We start from the raw sequence: 18,992 nt of genomic DNA, 5'->3' as shown, positions 1-18,992 counted from the left end.
TGAAAATGTAAATGCAAATGAGTCACTGGCGCTGTGTGAGGTCCCATCCTGCCTCAAACACTTCAGGTTGTTGGGAACTGCAATTTCCAATGACCTAAAGTGGGATGCCAAGTTGCCAACACCAACTCCATCCTCAAAAAGGCCCAGCAAAGCCAGAGCCAGTCTGAAGGAAAGTATCTCCAGGGCTAAACACAGTTATAAACAGCGGATTGAGGACCACTTCAATTCCGCCGACCCTCGGCATATGTGGCAAAGGGATAAAAACAATCACTGACTTTAACCCACACAATGCAGCTCCCTATGTTGATGACTCGCTCCCCGATGAGCTTGATAACCTCTACATTAGCTTTGAACACAGATCTTCCTCCAGATGAGCAGCCAATCACACTCTCCACCGAGAATAAACAAAGTGTTAGGAAGGCAGCTGGCCCTGATGGAGGCCACGCGCTGAAAGCTTGTGCTAAGCAGCTTTTCAATCTGTCTCTGGCCCAGATTGTGATTCCATTGAGCTTTAAGACAGCCACCATTGTGCCAACATTCAACTGCTTCAACACTAAATGATTTCCGACCTGTTGCTCTCACGCCCATCATCTCCAAGTGCTTTGAAAGACAAGTTCTCTCTTACTTGGAATCCTGTCTACCTGCTACACTAGAGCAACACCAATTAGCGTATCATCTCAACAGGTCAGTAGATGATGCTATCTCCACTGCACTTCACTACACTGACCCACTTGAACTGCCATAACTCCTATGTTAGGATGCTTTTCATCAACTTCAGTTCAGCATTTATCTTGCAGCTCAGTCATCTTAGCATCAGCGCATCAGTCTGTAACTGTAACCCTGCTAAACTCTTCCACACCACTTTAAAAGTATCACTGCATTCTGGAACTCTGTACTATTCACAAGTGAACCATCTCACCTGTATATACAATCAGCACAAACAATCATGTATATATTGAATATATCTGCTTATATACTCGACTTTATTTATTCTCATTCATTACCCAATCATTCAGCCACTTTTATTCACCTCACATTACTCTGTAATTATATACTAATCTATACAGTGTACAGTCAGCATGATCTGTTTAATATTCTTTATCTTCTGTCTCCTCATTTCACTCACCTGCTCACTTATGCACTAAAATCTACAATCTAAACACTAGATCACAAAAATATTACTTTAATAGAAATTATTTTATAAAAACGTTATATAAAAAGATCTTACTGAGTTCATCTTTATCTTCAGCTTCTTCCTTCTTCACAAGCTTCATCTGGAAACCTCCACACTGTTGGTCCTCTGAGAAGAGCAGCTCCACAGAAGGGACGAGTTCCGGAGGGATTAAAGTTACTTCACCTGAAATTCATCAATATAAGAAAAAGAAACTCAACAACTGGAGGAAACTGAAGGTTGTGGGTTTGATTTTCCAATCGCAAACACATCCTACTTAGATTAAAACTTAAATCCAGACTGGAGTGTAGCAGCACAGGACAGTACGGTACAGTACAGGTTCTAATCCCACTATCCACATTCTCTCATTAGTGACTCCAATACTAACCACACTGTACTGTACCACACTGTACTGTACCACTGTACTGTACCATACTGTACTGTACCACTGTACTGTACCATACTGTACCACACTGTACTGTACCTCACTGTACTGTACCTCACTGTACTGTACCATACTGTACTGTACCACACTGTACTGTACCACACTGTACTGTACCATACTGTACTGTACCACACTGTACTGCACCATACTGTACTGTACCACACTGTACTGTACCACACTGTACTGTACCATACTGTACTGTACCACACTGTACTGTACCACACTGTACTGCACCATACTGTACTGTACCACACTGTACTGTACCACACTGTACTGCACCATACTGTACTGTACCACACTGTACTGTACCATACTGTACTGCACCATACTGTACTGTACCACACTGTACTGTACCACACTGTACTGTACCATACTGTACTGTACCTCACTGTACTGTACCACACTGTACTGTACCACTGTACTGTACCATACTGTACTGTACCATACTGTACTGTACCATACTGTACCACACTGTACTGTACCACTGTACTGTACCATACTGTACTAACCACACTGTACTGTACCATACTGTACTGTACTGTACCACACTGTACTAATAGATCTAACAGGCAGACAGACAGACAGACAGATAGATAAATAGATAGATAAATGGATGTGCTGTATTCATAATTAAAGGGAAATTCTTAAGATGGTTTTAACTGGCTGTTGTTATTGTTATGAATTGAAGCTACTGTGGCTCCAGGCAGCAAAAAGTAGTCTGTACACAACTAAACTGACACTTTGCCTAAGTTTGTCATCCCATTATTTTGAATTCCTACAGTACAATTATCTCAAACTCACAAGATTAGTACTAGAGTAAGTGTCCTGCATGATCATAGGGGTGACACCTGATAACAATTTGATTTCTTTTTTTTATTAATCTCCAAAAAATTGTCTTTATAGAACCGAATAGACATTTTACATGAGTTTGTTATCCCATTACTCAAAATGCCTACAGTAAAAATGTATATAAATTACAACATCAGTACTAGAGTAAATGTTCTTTATGATCATAAGGATGACATTTAAAACAAAACCAGTTTGCTAATTTTATGTCATTAAAGTATGAGGCTCCAGATCATTTGTGCATCAACACTTTATTTATTTCATCAAGCTAGTACACAATTAAAGACGCTCGCTTACACTTTTCACCTGACTGTGACTATAAAACTGTACAAACCACCTGTAAACTAAGTTCAGCTGTAAATAAAGTTCCTCTATAAACAAAGTTCAACTGTAAACAAAGTTAAACTATTAACAAAGTTCACCTGTAAACAAAGTTCAACTGTAAACAAAGTTCAACTATAAACAAAGCTCAACTGTAAACAAAGTTAAACTATAAACAAAGTTAAACTGTAAAAAAATTTCAACTGTAAACAAATTTCAACTGTAAACAAATTTCAACTGTAAACAAAGTTAAACTGTAAACAAATTTCAACTGTAAACAAAGTTCAACTGTAAACAAAGTTCAACTGTAAACAAATTTCAACTATAAACAAAGTTCAACTGTAAACAAAGTTAAAAATATGATGTTTATATAAAAATGTAAGATTTAATAATAAAGATCTGAAGATCAGTACTGAATCATGTGTGATGCTAACAGTTAGCGGAGCAGCTAGCAGTTTGTGTGTTTAAATGATACTGGAGTTAAAGCTCCTCAAATCCTCACAGTGATGTTTTTATTATGAACTCTAGTTTTATTATTAATTAGAATGTGGTTATAATTAAATATAAGGGTTATAATTAAATACATATTTTACTTACAGATGAGGCTCTACAGTACAAACACAGCAGCTTCTTGTTCTTCTTATGATGTTTAATGGCGGTTGGCAGAACTTAAGACGCACCAGCGCCACCAACTGGACTGGAGTTGAACAGCAGCTCTGCAGTAAAATACTCTCCCTGTAAGACCTTGATCCTGATGCTGGCTGGATAGAGCTGCATTTAGAATATTTTAGATGGATACATGGGCAGTTTAACTCACCTGCAAGCCAGCGACCACTCATTTAATGATGAAGATGTGCAGATCCTTGATAAGGAGGAGGGAATTTATGTGAAGAGTGAAAGACCATCCTTGGGGGGGTTGAAGAGTACATCTAAACCCCAATCATATGTGAACGGCACATATGGCCACTCTAATTAATGTTCATTGTGATTTGCATATGGACCTGATCACCGGTTCCATTGTTATGCAAATCGCTCAGACTGAAGGAGTCACTTGGATGAGTGATGAAACGTTTCTCTACAACCAACTTGTGTTCAGATGAACTGATTCAACTTTGTGGATTTGTGTACCTGAATTATTGAGGATGCATCGGGTTCGTTTTGATAAATGATAATTAGTACGTCTCTATGAGTACGTCCGAGTCTGTCAGTCCTGCGCTACACGACATCTATAGAAAAGTGATACTAATACAAGCAAATCATTTACACTTAATAACACAACAATGACTAATTCTTTATTAAAATATTTTACCATTACAATGACAAACTGTTTTGGAGGTATTTAACGCTATCAAAGATTTAGACTCCAGAAAATCTGCAGGTCCTGATCAATTGGAGGATTTTTTCTTAAAGTTAGCTGTAGATTTTATCACACCTCCTTTAACGTATATTTTTTTGGCTCTGGTCGAATATCAATATTCCGTTGATATGGAAATCTGTTTATGTAGTGGTGGTGACCTCACGGATTTAAATAATTATAGGCCCTTCTCTAAGTTGTCTGTATTGGCTAAGGTTCTGGAGTCCCTGGTCAGTGAACAACTGAAAGATTTTTTAATCACAAATAGTATTTTAAATAACTTACAATCTGGTTTTAGAAGAATGCACAGTACTACTACAGCAACTTTGAAAGTAGTAAATGATTTTATTGATTTCTTAGATAAAAAGCAACACTGTGCCGCCCTCTTTATTGATATGGCAAAAGCTTTTGATACAGTAGACCATGAAATCATACTGAGAAGGCTTTTTGAAAGTGGAATTTCTAAGCAAGCAATAGAATGGTTTGAGAATTACTCGTCCAACAGGTGTCAATGTGTGCGAATAGAAGGTTTTACTTCCAGTTGTCTTAATGTAACTAAGGGTGTTCCTCAAGGCTCAATCCTAAGTCCACTTTTATTCATTTTATATACTGTCAGTCCTAGACGTTCTTCCAAGCAGTTTCTCTAATGTCATGTTTTGTTTTCCAACATGCTTCTCTAACTCTGTTCTTTTCTTTCTTATAACTTTTACAATCTGTTAATCTGAGTTTGACTGTTTCCTGTGTATTACAGTGTTTACCACCATCTGCCAGTGGTGTATAAAGTACCTGAAGTCCATACTTGAGTAAAAGTAGAAGTATCTTACCAGAAATTTACCTGAATTTACCAGAAATTTACTTTGATAGAAGTAAAAGCTCCTTTTAGAATATTACTTGAGTAAAAGTCTAAAAGTATCTGATGTTTACTGTACTTAAGTATTAAAAGTAATTTGATATTAAATGTACTTAAGTATTAAAAGTAGAAGTAAAAGTAAATGCTGTTAGTTTAAACTGAAGCCGTCGTTTATTAAGATTGTTCTTTTAAGCCTGTAAACCTTAACAACCTTTTTTCTTCCTTCCATCTGAACATGATTTGTGCCAGTTCATGATTATAATCAGCTGTTCTCATCACCTATTTGAAATCACATCATTATTTAGTATTTTTTTAAAACCTTATTACTAGCCCCACATTGCCCTGTTCCAACCTTTTTAGAATGTGTTGTAGGCTTAAAATGCATGTTAATGTATGTTAAGAATTGTAATGAAGTTGACCAGACAAAACAAAACAACAATGAAATAAGAGTCGATGTAAATGTAAGAAACACTGCGTCTATTTTATTTACATTTTTTATACTGTCACATTTTTTTATTTAGATTGTACATTCAAGTCATTGATACTGTATATATCCCAATAACCTAAAACAACAGAATTTTGGCAGAATTAATTTGAAGCAAAACTCAAGAGAGTTTAACAAAACATGTGGCACTTTTAGCACTTTAATGATCTGCTCAACCGTTAGTTTAAATCTAAATATTTGGGTAAAATAAGCTGCATTTAAATAATGGGCCGTATCTACTCCCTGATTGGCATGTGTTAAACTAAAAAGATATTGGTATTCCTACTTTAAGAAAATATCATTTCTAACTTATGTGTCAACTTGAAGCAGCAGCTGAAAAATCCTCCATAATAAGTGGGATAAGTTGAGTTCTTGTTGAGACCATTAAAAAGTTGAAGATGTTTTCCTCAGCACCATGAATCTCTCCTCTGCAGAAGTTATCTGAGGAAATATCTGTCCGTGGGTGAGTTTTAAATAATGGACACGTCTTCATGAATTAATTACAAACTAATTTAGTGAAACGTTTTATACTTGTGGTTCGAATGTAATCGAAAATGGTAGCTAGATATCTGAACAATGTTAATGCTAATACTAACAATAATAAAACACTGATGCTTTACTGTGTTAATCATTCTTAACTTACATCAGTGTGTTGGACGGGGAGATTCTGAAATGCTGATATTTCCGTGTCTTTGATCGGCGTGAAAGACGCGCTTCCTCTGATCACTTTTAGAAAACATGTTTGCATCTGCGCTGTTTTGTGTTCAACCACAGAAGATCTCATTTACAAGCACAGATTCGCCAAACCTGCGTGCAGTCTGTCACACATCTCACATCATTCAGCTCAATCTAAAACTTGTCGTTTTATTTTGTAGTAACGAGTAACGAATTTACATACGGTAAATGTATCGGAGTAAGAGTGAAAGTTAACGAAATTTTTTATATTATATATTTATATTTATATTATATATTATATTTATAAATATATATGTATTATTACTTCGTTACTATACACCACTGCCATCTGCCCTTCCTTCTTTCTGTTCTTAACCCTGTATCTACCCAACACCTCCCTATCACCTCTATTATCTTCACCAATGTTCTCCCAACATACACTGCTAACCTGGACCCATCAGATGTGTAAATCTTATGTTGCACTTTTTACCCTGCCCTATTCAAGTTGATTGAATCTCATAACTGAAAAGGTAAAAGTTTGTGAGCAAATGTTTATATTGGCTTGACAAAGGCAGTTTTTTTGGTGCATATATACCTTTCTTAATATTATTTTGGCTCTAGTGTGCTAAAATATTTAGATTTAAATACTTAATGCTCAGGGAATTTGGCTGTCTTAATACTTATGGCTTAGGGACTTTGGTCCCAATGTTTATGGCTGAGTGTCAAATCATGTACAGTTTAAAAATAACTGGCAAGGATTAACATGTTGGCTCTGTCAAGACGGCGTATTAAAAGAGGCGACTGGATGGGATTTGTGATGTTCTTATTATTTATGGCTCAGGTGTATTTGAGTGTTAAATTTCACCACCACAACTGTTTCATAACCACATTTATAGAGAAGTGATACTAATAACAGCAAATCATTTTCTATTATAAAATACAACGTATCATTAAATAATCATTTATTAAAAATAAAAATCATACTGATTTATAAGAATAAGAATAGAACTTTATTGTCACTTGTAATTGCAACAGGTACAGTTACAGTGAAATTAGCCATCAACCCGTCCAGAACATTCAATATGACAAGGAAGGAGACAGAACGGGAAGAGAGGATAAGAAACAAGAAATGATAACACATTAGGAGAGTAGGAGATAAAAAAAAACCCAGCAACCAGATTGTGCTCCCTGAGGAGCACACTATGGTAACACGAAAAAAAGCCCCTTACAGCACACAAGCACATGTAAACATAAGAACATAACATAGTCACACAACGAGCCACAGGTTAGGGATGTGTGGATAGGAAAAGTAACCAACTACGACAAGCAGCCATCCGGCGATTCGTAGCCACCGGCGCGCGCTGCAGACCTGTCCTGCCGTATTGGTGGGATTAAGCTAAGAGTGGAGACGTTGGGTTGGGAAAAGTTCTGTCAGCTCTTCATTCCTGTAAGCAAAAAGTCTGTACAAAGTTCGCGATAAGATGGCGTTTTACAGCAGTTGCTACCCTGAATGAAAAAGAGTCAGAGAGCAGGGGAGGGTAGGTACGAGATGACCCGTAGCAACAGATCCTCTGGAGGAATTTCCTTATCAGCAAGGCCGATGCTGATAACAGGGGAAGCCAAAGAGCAGAAATGACTTGTTTTTTAATCTATGCACGAGTACAATTTCTTTAACACATGCTCTCAGATTGAGTCAGTCTCTGGTTCACACCGTTTGCAAAGCCGTTAGTTTCTCCAAGATGGAATCCATATTGCGATTTATAGTCACAGTCTGAGTTCCAACGGCTCTGCCCATCATATCAATCAAATTGGGCAGTTATTACCATTACAATCATATGAATCCCCTCTACACCCGCAGCATTACTGATGTAAATTTAATATAAAAATTAACATGATAAAACATCATCGTGATCACAAAACATTCTACATTCTACCTGATCGTTTTCATTCACAGGTACAAGACGAGTTCATATGTGGATCTGTATCACACACAGAGAGTAACTCACCGACCCCCATCATCCCCCGTCTCTGTGCAGGCACAATCAACCAGCCAGAAGAGACCATGAGTGCAGCAGTTAAGCGAACTTCGACCCTCCCTCCCCGGACAAGCCGATTATTTTCTATATAGGCGCCTCGCTAGCTGATAGCAGAGCTGAGATTCAAACTCATGAACTGGAAAGGCATTGCCCCACACTGGTGATTTTTAGAGCTTGATACAGTTTCTCTCAGCTGTGAATGTGCTGGTGTCTTCTGAGATCACTCTGTTGATTAAAACTCTTCCTACACTGTGAGCACTGATATGGTTTCTCTCCAGTGTGAATGCGCTGGTGTCTTCTAAGATCACTCTGTTGATTAAAACTCTTTCCACACTGAAAACACGTATATGGTTTCTCTCCAGTGTGAACGTGCTGGTGTCTTCTGAGATTTCTCTGTTGATTAAAACTGTTCCCACACACTGAGCACTGATAGGGTTTCTCTCCAGTGTGAATGCGCTGGTGTTTTTTGAGATGACTCTGTTGATTAAAACTCTTCCCACACTGTGTACACTGATACGGTTTCTCTCCAGTGTGAATGCGCTGGTGTTTTTTGAGATAACTCTGATAATTAAAACTCTTCCCACACTGTGAGCACTGATATGGTTTCTCTCCAGTGTGAATGCGCTGGTGTTCTTTTAGAGAAGTCGGATGATTAAATCTTTTTTCACACTGTGAGCACTGATACGGTTTCTCTCCAGTGTGAATGTGCTGGTGTCTTTTGAGAGCACTCTGACAATTAAAACTTGTTCCACACTGGGAGCACTGGTATGGTTTCTCTCCACTGTGAATGCGCTGGTGTATTTCAAAATGAATCTGTGTAATAAAACTCTTCCCACACTGTAAACACTGATACGGTTTCTCTCCATTGTGAATGCGCTGATGTCTATTGAGATGACTCTGTTGATTAAAACTCTTCCCACACTGTGAGCACTGATATTCCTTCTCTCCAGTGTGAATGCGCTGGTGTCTTCTGAGATTTCTCTGTTGATTAAAACCTTTTCCACACTCTGAGCACTGATATGGTTTCTCTCCAGTGTGAATGCGCTGGTGTTCTTTGAGATGATTCTCTTGATTATAACTTTTCCCACACTGTGAGCACTGATACGGTTTCTGTCCAGTGTGAATGCGCTGGTGTATTTTAAGATTCCTCCGAGAACTGAAGCTCTTCCCACACTGTGAGCAGACGTTTCCTTCTTCCTGTGTGGGACTGAGAGAGGTGTTAATGCTGACAGTACCAGAGGACGTTTGCTGATTACTGGAGCTTCTGGTGGGCGTCAGATCCTCATGTTCAGTCTTAATCTTCACCAGCGCATCATATTTATCATGGTTGCAGCTCTTGATGTGATTGTGGAGGTGATTTTGGGTTGTAGAGGAACGTGGACACGAGGAGCAGGAGAAATCGTTGTTCAGTTCTGAAGCAGAAAATAATAAAATACATTTATAACATTATAAATAATAAAATACATTTATAACATTATAAATAATAAAACACATTTATAACATAAATAATAAAATACATTTATAACAATATAAATAATAAAATACATTTATAACATTAAATACATTTATAACAGTATAAATAATAAAATACATTTATAACATTATAAATAATAAAATACATTTATAACATTATAAATAATAAACTACATTTATAACATTATAAATAATAAAATACATTTATAACATTATAAATAATAAAGATTGTTAGTATTAAACTAAGATCCGATGCTAAAGTCCTGTAACGTGATTTAACCTGCATTCATCATTTCCTGCTCACACTGATCTGCATGAGCACAATACAAGCTTTCACTGTATGATGCTTCATCCCAGGTGCCTCTGATTCTATTCAATACAAATATCTTACTGAGTTCATCTTCATCTTCAGCTTCTTCCTTCTTCACAGGCTTCATCTGGAAACCTCCACACTGTTGGTACACTGGGGTGAGATGTTCCTCAGGGGTGACGAGTTCCACAGGGATTATGGATCCTTCATCTGAAATTACATCAATATGAGAGGAAGAAACTCAACAAACTGGATGAAACTGAAGGTTGTGGGTTTGATTTTCCAATCACAAATAAATCCTAGTTAGATTAAAACTTAAATCCAGACTGGAGTGTATCAGCACAGGACAGTACGGTACAGTACAGGTTCTAATCCCACTATCCACATTCTCATATTATTTCTACTGATTAGTGACTCCAATACTAACCACACTGTACTGTACCACACTGTACTATACCTTATTGTACTGTACCACACTGTACTGTACCCCACTGTACTGTACCACACTGTACTGTACCATACTGTACTACACTGTACCATAGTGTACTGTACCATACTGTACTGTACCATACTGTACTACACTGTACCATAGTGTACTGTACCATACTGTACTGTACCACACTGTACTGTACAATACTGTACCATACTGCACTGTACCATACTGTACTGTACCACACTGTACTGTACCACACTGTACTGTACCATACTGTACCATACTGTACTGTATCATACTGTACTGTACCACACTGTACCATACTGTACTGTACCATACTGCACTGTACCACACTGTACTGTACCATACTGTACTACACTGTACCATAGTGTACTGTACCACACTGTATTGTACCATACTGTACTGTACCAAACTGTACTATACCATACTGTAACACATTGTACTGTACTACGCTGTAATATACTGTACTGTGCAACACTGTACTGTACCACACTGGACTGTACCAAACTGTACTGTACCACACTGTACCATACTGTACTGTACCACACTGTACCATACTGTACTACAATGTACTGTACCACATTGAACTGTACTACACTGTACTGTACCATATTGTACTGTACCATACTGTACTGTACCACACTGTACCTTACTGTATTGTACCATACTGTACTGTACCATATGTTACCATACTGTACTGTACCATACTGTACCACATTGTACTGTACTACACTGTACCACATTGTACTGTACCAAACTGTACTGTACCTCACTGTACCATACTGTACTGTACCACACTGTACTGTACTATACTGTACCACACTGTACCATACTGTACGACACTGTGCTGTACCATACTGTACTGTACCACACTGTACTGTACCATACTGTACTGTACCACACTGTACTGTACTACACCACGCTGTACTGTACCACACTGTACTGTACCACACTGTACTGTACCATACTGTACTGTACTACACCACGCTGTACTGTATTACACTGTACTGTACCATACTGTACTGTTCCACACTGTACTGTACCATACTGTACTGTTCCACACTGTACTGTACCATACTGTACTGTACTGTACCACACTGTACTGTACCACACTGTCTGGTGGAAAAGTGGCATTATGCTCCATATTTACTTACAGAAGTAACTTCCATCTTCTTCCTCCTGTTTTATTAGAAATCCTTCATGTTGTAGATCCACAGGGGCGACGTGTCCCTCTTCTGCTGACTGCATTATTAAAGATCTGATAGACAGACAAATAATCAAGCTGTCTATTGTTTGTCGTGTTATTTGTTTTATATTGTCTGGTTCCACACATTTTTGAGAGTTTTGCAGGCATCAAATTCAAACTTAATCAGCCTAAACATAAGAAATGTGTTTTTGCAATTTGGGAGAAATCACAGATTCTTATGTTTGGATTAATGGCAAATTACAGAATCTGTTTACAGAAGTTTAGATCAAACTTTTATAAAGTTCTTTAAATCTAGTTTAGTTAAATATTTTAAACAAGATATGCCACACAGCCCTATTAAGCAGTCCCCTAGGACCGGAGCCACACATCCCTGGTTTACAAATACAAATAAAAAGCAAACAAATATTTTTTAATTTGGTCAAAAAATAATGACTTCAAACACAATTCTTCTTTGCATAGAAACTGAATTCATGAAACAACACAATCTGGATTTAGACTCAGCCATAGTACTAAAACTGTATTAATTAGGGTAGACCTATTAACGTCCTCTTTTTTGTTCTATTAGAGAAATATGGTGTTCCACAGGGGTTAGTGCTGGGTATTATTTACACTATACATGCTACCATTAGAAAAAAAAATATTTATAAACAATTTTACTGTTAATTTTCACTACTTTTATAAGCGCAGTAAGTACGATTGAGGATTGTATAAACGACATAAAACTGGATGTCATGTAACTTTTTTCTACTAAATTTAGATTTACGTCTAATGTAGAAAATAGTGCTGTACAAATACTTTTAACTTTGATTATAAAACTGTAAAACAACCTGTAAACAGAGCTACAAGAACTCGGTGTGTTTTTATAAAACATTAAAAACTGTAAACAAAGCTGAAAATGTGATTTATATAAAAATGTTCAATTTAATAATAATGAAGAAACTCCGTTACGATCAATTGATTCATTTGAACCATACGGTTCAAATGAATCGGTTCATCAGTACAGAATCATGTGGGATGCTAACAGTTAGCGCAGCAGCTAGCAGTTTGTGTGTTTAAATAAAACTGGAGTTAAAGCACCTCAAATTCTCACAGTGATGTTTTATTATGAACTCTAGTTTTATTATTAATTAGAATGTAGTTATAATTAAAAATAAAGGTTATAATTAAATACATATTTTACTTACAGATGAGGCTCTACAGTACAAACACAGCAGCTTCTTGTTCTTATGATTTTTAATGGCGGTTGGCAGAACAACTTAAGACGCACCAGTGCCACCAACTGGACTGGAGTTGAACAGCAGCTTAGCAGTAATAAACCTTCATTAGCCCTGTATCTCTCAGGTAGCTTTAGAGAGGATTACAGTCAGTCCTAGACGTTCTTCCAAGCAGTTTCTCTAATGTCATGTTTTGTTTTCCAACATGTTTCTCTAACTCTGTTCTTTCTTTCTTACACCTTTTGTAATCTGTTAATCTGAGTTTGACTGTTTCCTGTGTATTACAGTGTTACAGAGTCCAGTGGGGTGATTCCCTATTCTGTATAATGTTTAAATCAGACGCTGATGTTGCCCTGTGTATTGGAATATGACTGTAGTGACTCTCACCTCATCCTCCAACCCGCTTAGGAAACGAGTTTTTCTGCTCATTTGAGAGGTCACGATCATCCTGTTTTTCACATGTTAAAACAGATGTTACTTATAAAACGTGTTCTTCACATATCTGAGTGGTTGCTACAGTCTGGGCAAATGGTTACAAAACAGTGGTCTCTTTTTAAAGGTCAAAAAGTACCCCAAAGACCAGTTCTGTCTCAGCTGAATCCAGACACCTCTTTAGGGTCCTCTCCGCTGACTCTAGATGGCTAAGGTCTGCAGGTTCTAGACAGCTTTTCTGTCATGTTATCGCTGCCTTTAGACGGCTCTTCTGAGATTTGGTTAATGCTTCCAGGCAGCTCTCCTGTAACCTTGTCACCATTTTCAGACGACTCTCCATGCTCCTCTTTGCCACCTTGTCTTGTTTTTTCCTCCCCTGTAATGCCAGCCTCCAGGTATTTTCGGCGATGTGGAATTTGCCAATGACTAGATCTATGCTTTAGAGAGCTGCAAGTTATGTGCCTCTGTCTGATGTCTTCCATGTAGGCTTCGGTGATTACTACTCCCTCTGTAATCCTGCGTTGCGTTTCCAAAAAACTCGTTTCAGTCTGGGTTCCTCCTTGCTCCAGTCTTAAGTTTTGTCTCTTGGCTAGTGTCTCTCTGTGTTTGTATTTAGACTTGGCTTTAGCATCAAGACTATCACTTTCTGTTCATGTAGTGCTTAAGAGTAGGAACCTCTTGTTAGTTTCATGGTAATAAGCATTAGCATTATTGTTTGGCATAGGGTTTGTTTAGCAAGTCCTATTCCCTGTCTATCTTTGTGTCTGGTTCGTGTGTCTTCTTGTTTATGGTTTCTTATGTAGTCCCCTCATCCCAGTATAGTGGCAAGGAATAACTGTTGGCATATTAAAACAGCTAAAAGTTTGTATAAGGTTGACTTGACCAGTGCAGCAATTATAACCTCATTTATAAAGAAGTGATACTAATAACAGCAAATCATATGTATGAAACACAATGACACCAAAAAGTGTTTTATTAAAGAAAATATTATACATATTTATTTATTACCATTCCAGTCTTTTTAATCCATTATTAACTCACATCATTTCTATATGTAATAAATATTTAATACAAGAAAATAATATAGTAAAAACATTATTTAAAAAGGTTAAAGATAGTGGAGATGAAAGAGCTCGTACATGAAGAAGATGGAAGCTAAAGTTCCTTGAGGAGCAGAAAGGTCCTGAGTTACTTTCTCACCACAGTCAGCAGGATAAATCATCAATTCATCTAAAGTTACTACATCACTCACTCAACCCCAGAGACCCTCACTCACTCACTCACTCACCCAAACCCAGAGACCCTCACTCACTCACTCACCCAAACCCAGAGACCCTCACTCACTCACCCAGAATAGAACATCAGGTCATTTTTTTTTCCTCCACTGTGAATGCGCTGGTGTCTTTTAAGAGTAAACTGTTGATAAAAACTCTGATACGGTTTCTCTCCAGTGTGAATGTATTTTGAGATGACTCTGACGATAGAAACTCTTCCCACACTCTGAGCATGGATATGCTTTCTCTCCAGTGTGAATGCGCTGGTGTACTTTCAGATTACTATGACAATTAAAACTCTTCCCACACTGTGAGCACTGATATGGTTTCTCTCCAGTGTGAATGTGCTGGTGTTCTGCATAATAAAACTCTTCCCACACTGTGAGCACTTATACGGTTTCTCTCCAGTGTGAACGCGCTGGTGTATTTTGAGAGCACTCTGTTGACTGAAACTCTTCCCACACTGTGAGCACTGATACGGTTTCACTCCAGTGTGAATGTGCTGGTGTCTTTTTAGATTCCTTCGGGTACTGAAGCTCTTCCCACACTGTGAGCAGACATTTCCTTCTTCCTGTGTGGGACTGAGAGAGGTGTTAATGCTGACAGTACCAGAGGACGTTTGCTGATTACTGGAGCTCGTACATGGAGAAGATGGAAGCTGAAGTTCCTTGAGGAGCAGAAAAGTTCTGAGTTACTTTCTCACCACAGTCAGCAGGATAAATCATCAATCCATCTAAAGTTACTACATCACTCACTCAACCCCAGAGACCCTCACTCACTCACTCACCCAAACCCAGAGACCCTCACTCACTCACTCAAACCCAGAGACCCTCACTCACTCACTCAAACCCAGAGACCCTCCCTCACTCACTCAAACCCAGAGACCCTCACTCACTCACTCACTCACCCAAACCCAGAGACCCTCACTCACTCACTCACTCACTCACTCAAACCCAGAGACCCTCCCTCACTCACTCAAACCCAGAGACCCTCACTCACTCACTCACCCAAACCCAGAGACCCTCACTCACTCACTCACTCACTCACCCAAACCCAGAGACCCTCACTCACTCACTCACTCACCCAAACCCAGAGACCCTCACTCACTCACTCACCCAAACCCAGAGACCCTCACTCACTCACTCACTCACTCACTCACCCTGGATAGAGCATCAGTCCAATCCCAATCTAGTCGTATCCAACTACCTGATCATAATTCACCTCTACTGCTACACACGCCCCCTCCGACACCTCCAGTAGCTGGTACTCTCCAACTCTTCCTACACTGTGAGCACGGTTATGGCCTCTCTCCAGTGTGAATGCGTTGGTGTATTTTGAGATGACCCTGTGTAATAAAACTCTTCCCACACTGTGAGCACTGATACGGTTTCTCTCCAGTGTGAATGCGCTGGTGTTTTTTGAGATCACTCTGTTGATTAAAACTCTTTCCACACTGTGAGCACTGATACGGTTTCTCTCCAGTGTGAATGCGCTGGTGGGTTTTAAAATAACTCTGACAATTAAAACTCTTCTCACACTGTGAGCACTGATATGGTTTCTCTCCAGTGTGAATGCGCTGGTGTCTTTTAAGAGTAGTCTGACGATAAAAACTCTTCCCACACTGTGAGCACTGATACGGTTTGTCTTCAGTGTGAATGTGCTGGTGTATTTTGAGAGCACTCTGATGACAGAAATTCATCCCACACTGTGAGCACTGATACGGTTTCTCTCCAGTGTGAATGCGCTGGTGTTTTTTTAGATTACTCTGACAACTAAAACTCTTCCCACACTGTGAGCACTGATACGGTTTCTCTCCAGTGTGAATGCGCTGGTGTTCTCTGAGATGACTTTGTTGACTAAAACTCTTTACACACTGTAAGCACTGATATGGTTTCTCTCCAGTGTGAATGCGCTGGTGTTCCTTGAGATTACTCTGTTGACTAAAACTCTTTCCACACTGTAAGCACTGATGTGGTTTCTCTCCAGTGTGAATGCGCTGGTGGGTTTTGAAATAACTCTGTTGACTAAAACTCTTTCCACACTGTGAGCACTGATACGGTTTCTTTCCAGTGTGAATGCGCTGATGTTTTTTGAGAGCACTCTGTTGACTAAAACACTTTCCACACTGAGAGCACTGATAGGGTTTCTCTCCGGTGTGAATGCGCTGGTGTATTTTGAAAGCAATCTGGAACCTAAAGCTCTTCCCACACTGAGAGCAGTGATATGGTCTCTCTTCGGTGTGAATGTGCTGGTGTATTTTTAGTTGACTCAGTTGATTAAAACTCTTCCCACATTGTGAGCACTGATACGGTTTTTCTCCGGTGTGAATGCGCTGGTGGGTTTTGAGATTACACTGTTGATTAAAACTCTTCCCACACTGTGAGCACTGATATGGTTTCTCTCCAGTATGAATGCGCTGGTGTATTTTGAGATCACTCGGGAACCTGAAGCTCTTCCCACAGTGTGAGCACTGATACGATTTCTCTCCAGTGTGAATGCGCTGGTGTCTTTTGAGATCACCCCAGGTACTGAAGCTCTGTCCACAATGTGAGCACTGATACGGTCTCTCTCCAGTGTGAATGTGCTGGTGTATTTTGAGTTCCCTCTGCAACCTGAAGCTCTTCCCACACTGTGAGCAGACGTTTCCTTCTTCCTGTGTGGGACTGAGAGAGGTGTTAATGCTGACAGTACCAGAGGACGTTTGCTGATTACTGGAGCTTCTGGTGGGCGTCAGATCCTCATGTTCAGTCTTAATCTTCACCAGCGCATCATATTTATCATGGTTGCAGCTCTTGATGTGATTGTGGAGGTGATTTTGGGTTGTAGAGGAACGTGGACACGAGGAGCAGGAGAAATCCTTGTTCAGTTCTGAAGCAGAAAATAATCAAATACATTTATAACATTATAAATAATCAAATACATTTATAACATTATAATAAAATACATTTATAACATTAAAAATAATAAAATACATTTATAACATTATAAATAATAAACTACATTTATAACATTATAAATAATAAAATACATTTATAACATTATAAATAATAAACTACATTTATAACATTATAAATAATAAAATACATTTATAACATTATAAATAATAAACTACATTTATAACATTATAAATAATAAACTACATTTATAACATTATAAATAATAAAATACATTTATAACATTATAAATAATAAACTACATTTATAACATTATAAATAATAAACTACATTTATAACATTATCAATAATAAACTACATTTATAACATTATAAATAATAAACTACATTTATAACATTATAAATAATAAAATACATTTATAACATTATAAATATTAAACTACATTTATAACATTATAAATAATAAACTACATTTATAACATTATAAATAATAAAATACATTTATAACATTATAAATAATAAACTACATTTATAACATTATAAATAATAAAATACATTTATAACGTTATAAATAATAAAATACATTTATAACATTATAAATAATAAAACACATTTATAACATTATAAATAATAAAATACGTTTATAACATTATAAATAATAAAACACATTTATAACATTATAAATAATAAAATACGTTTATAACATTATAAATAATAAAATACATTTATAACATTATAAATAATAAAATACATTTATAACATTATAAATAATAAAATACATTTATAACATTATAAATAATAAAATACATTTATTACATTATAAATAATAAAATACATTTATAACATTATAAATAATAAAATACATTTATAACATTATAAATAATAAAATACATTTATAACATTATAAATAATAAAATACATTTATAACATTATAAATAATAAAATACATTTATAACATTATAAATAATAAAACACATTTATAACATTATAAATAATAAAATACATTTACAACATTATAAATAATAAAATACATTTATAACATTATAAATAATAAAATACATTTATAACATTATAAATAATAAAATACATTTATAACATTATAAATAATAAAATACATTTATAACATTATAAATAATAAAATACATTTATACCATTATAAATAATAAAATACATTTATAACATTATAAATAATAAAATACATTTATAACATTATAAATAATAAAATACATTGATAACATTATAAATAATAAAATACATTGATAACATTATAAATAATAAAATAAATTGATAACATTATAAATAATAAATACATTTATAACATTATAAATAATAAAATACATTTATAACATTATAAATAATAAATACATTTATAACATTATAAATAATAAAATACATTTATAACATTATAAATAATAAAACACATTTATAACATTATAAATAATAAAATACATTTATAACATTATAAATAATAAAATACATTTATAACATTATAAATAATAAAATACATTTATAACATTATAAATAATAAAATACATTTATAACATTATAAATAA

At 36.4% G+C, this 18,992-nt stretch overlaps 1 protein-coding gene and 1 pseudogene across 1 annotated transcript; both read right to left on the bottom strand.

The window, feature by feature from the left end:
* The window catches only part of LOC134302988 (zinc finger protein 721-like), a 76,783-nt pseudogene extending 63,496 nt beyond the window's left edge, over positions 1–13,287 (bottom strand).
* Positions 13,288–14,283: 996 nt separating this feature from the next.
* LOC134335974 (zinc finger protein 271-like) lies at positions 14,284–17,304 on the bottom strand (the record flags this gene model as incomplete). The annotated part of the gene is made up of 2 exons (XM_063018637.1): positions 14,284–15,213; positions 15,706–17,304. A coding segment is annotated over one exon (1,461 nt), but the record flags the coding sequence as incomplete, so codon positions are not given.
* Between the last annotated feature and the right edge of the window lie 1,688 nt (positions 17,305–18,992).

The sequence above is a fragment of the Trichomycterus rosablanca genome, chromosome 2 (genome assembly GCF_030014385.1).
Source record: "Trichomycterus rosablanca isolate fTriRos1 chromosome 2, fTriRos1.hap1, whole genome shotgun sequence".
Lineage (NCBI taxonomy): Eukaryota > Metazoa > Chordata > Actinopteri > Siluriformes > Trichomycteridae > Trichomycterus > Trichomycterus rosablanca.
This window is presented reverse-complemented; position numbering and strand designations above follow the sequence as displayed.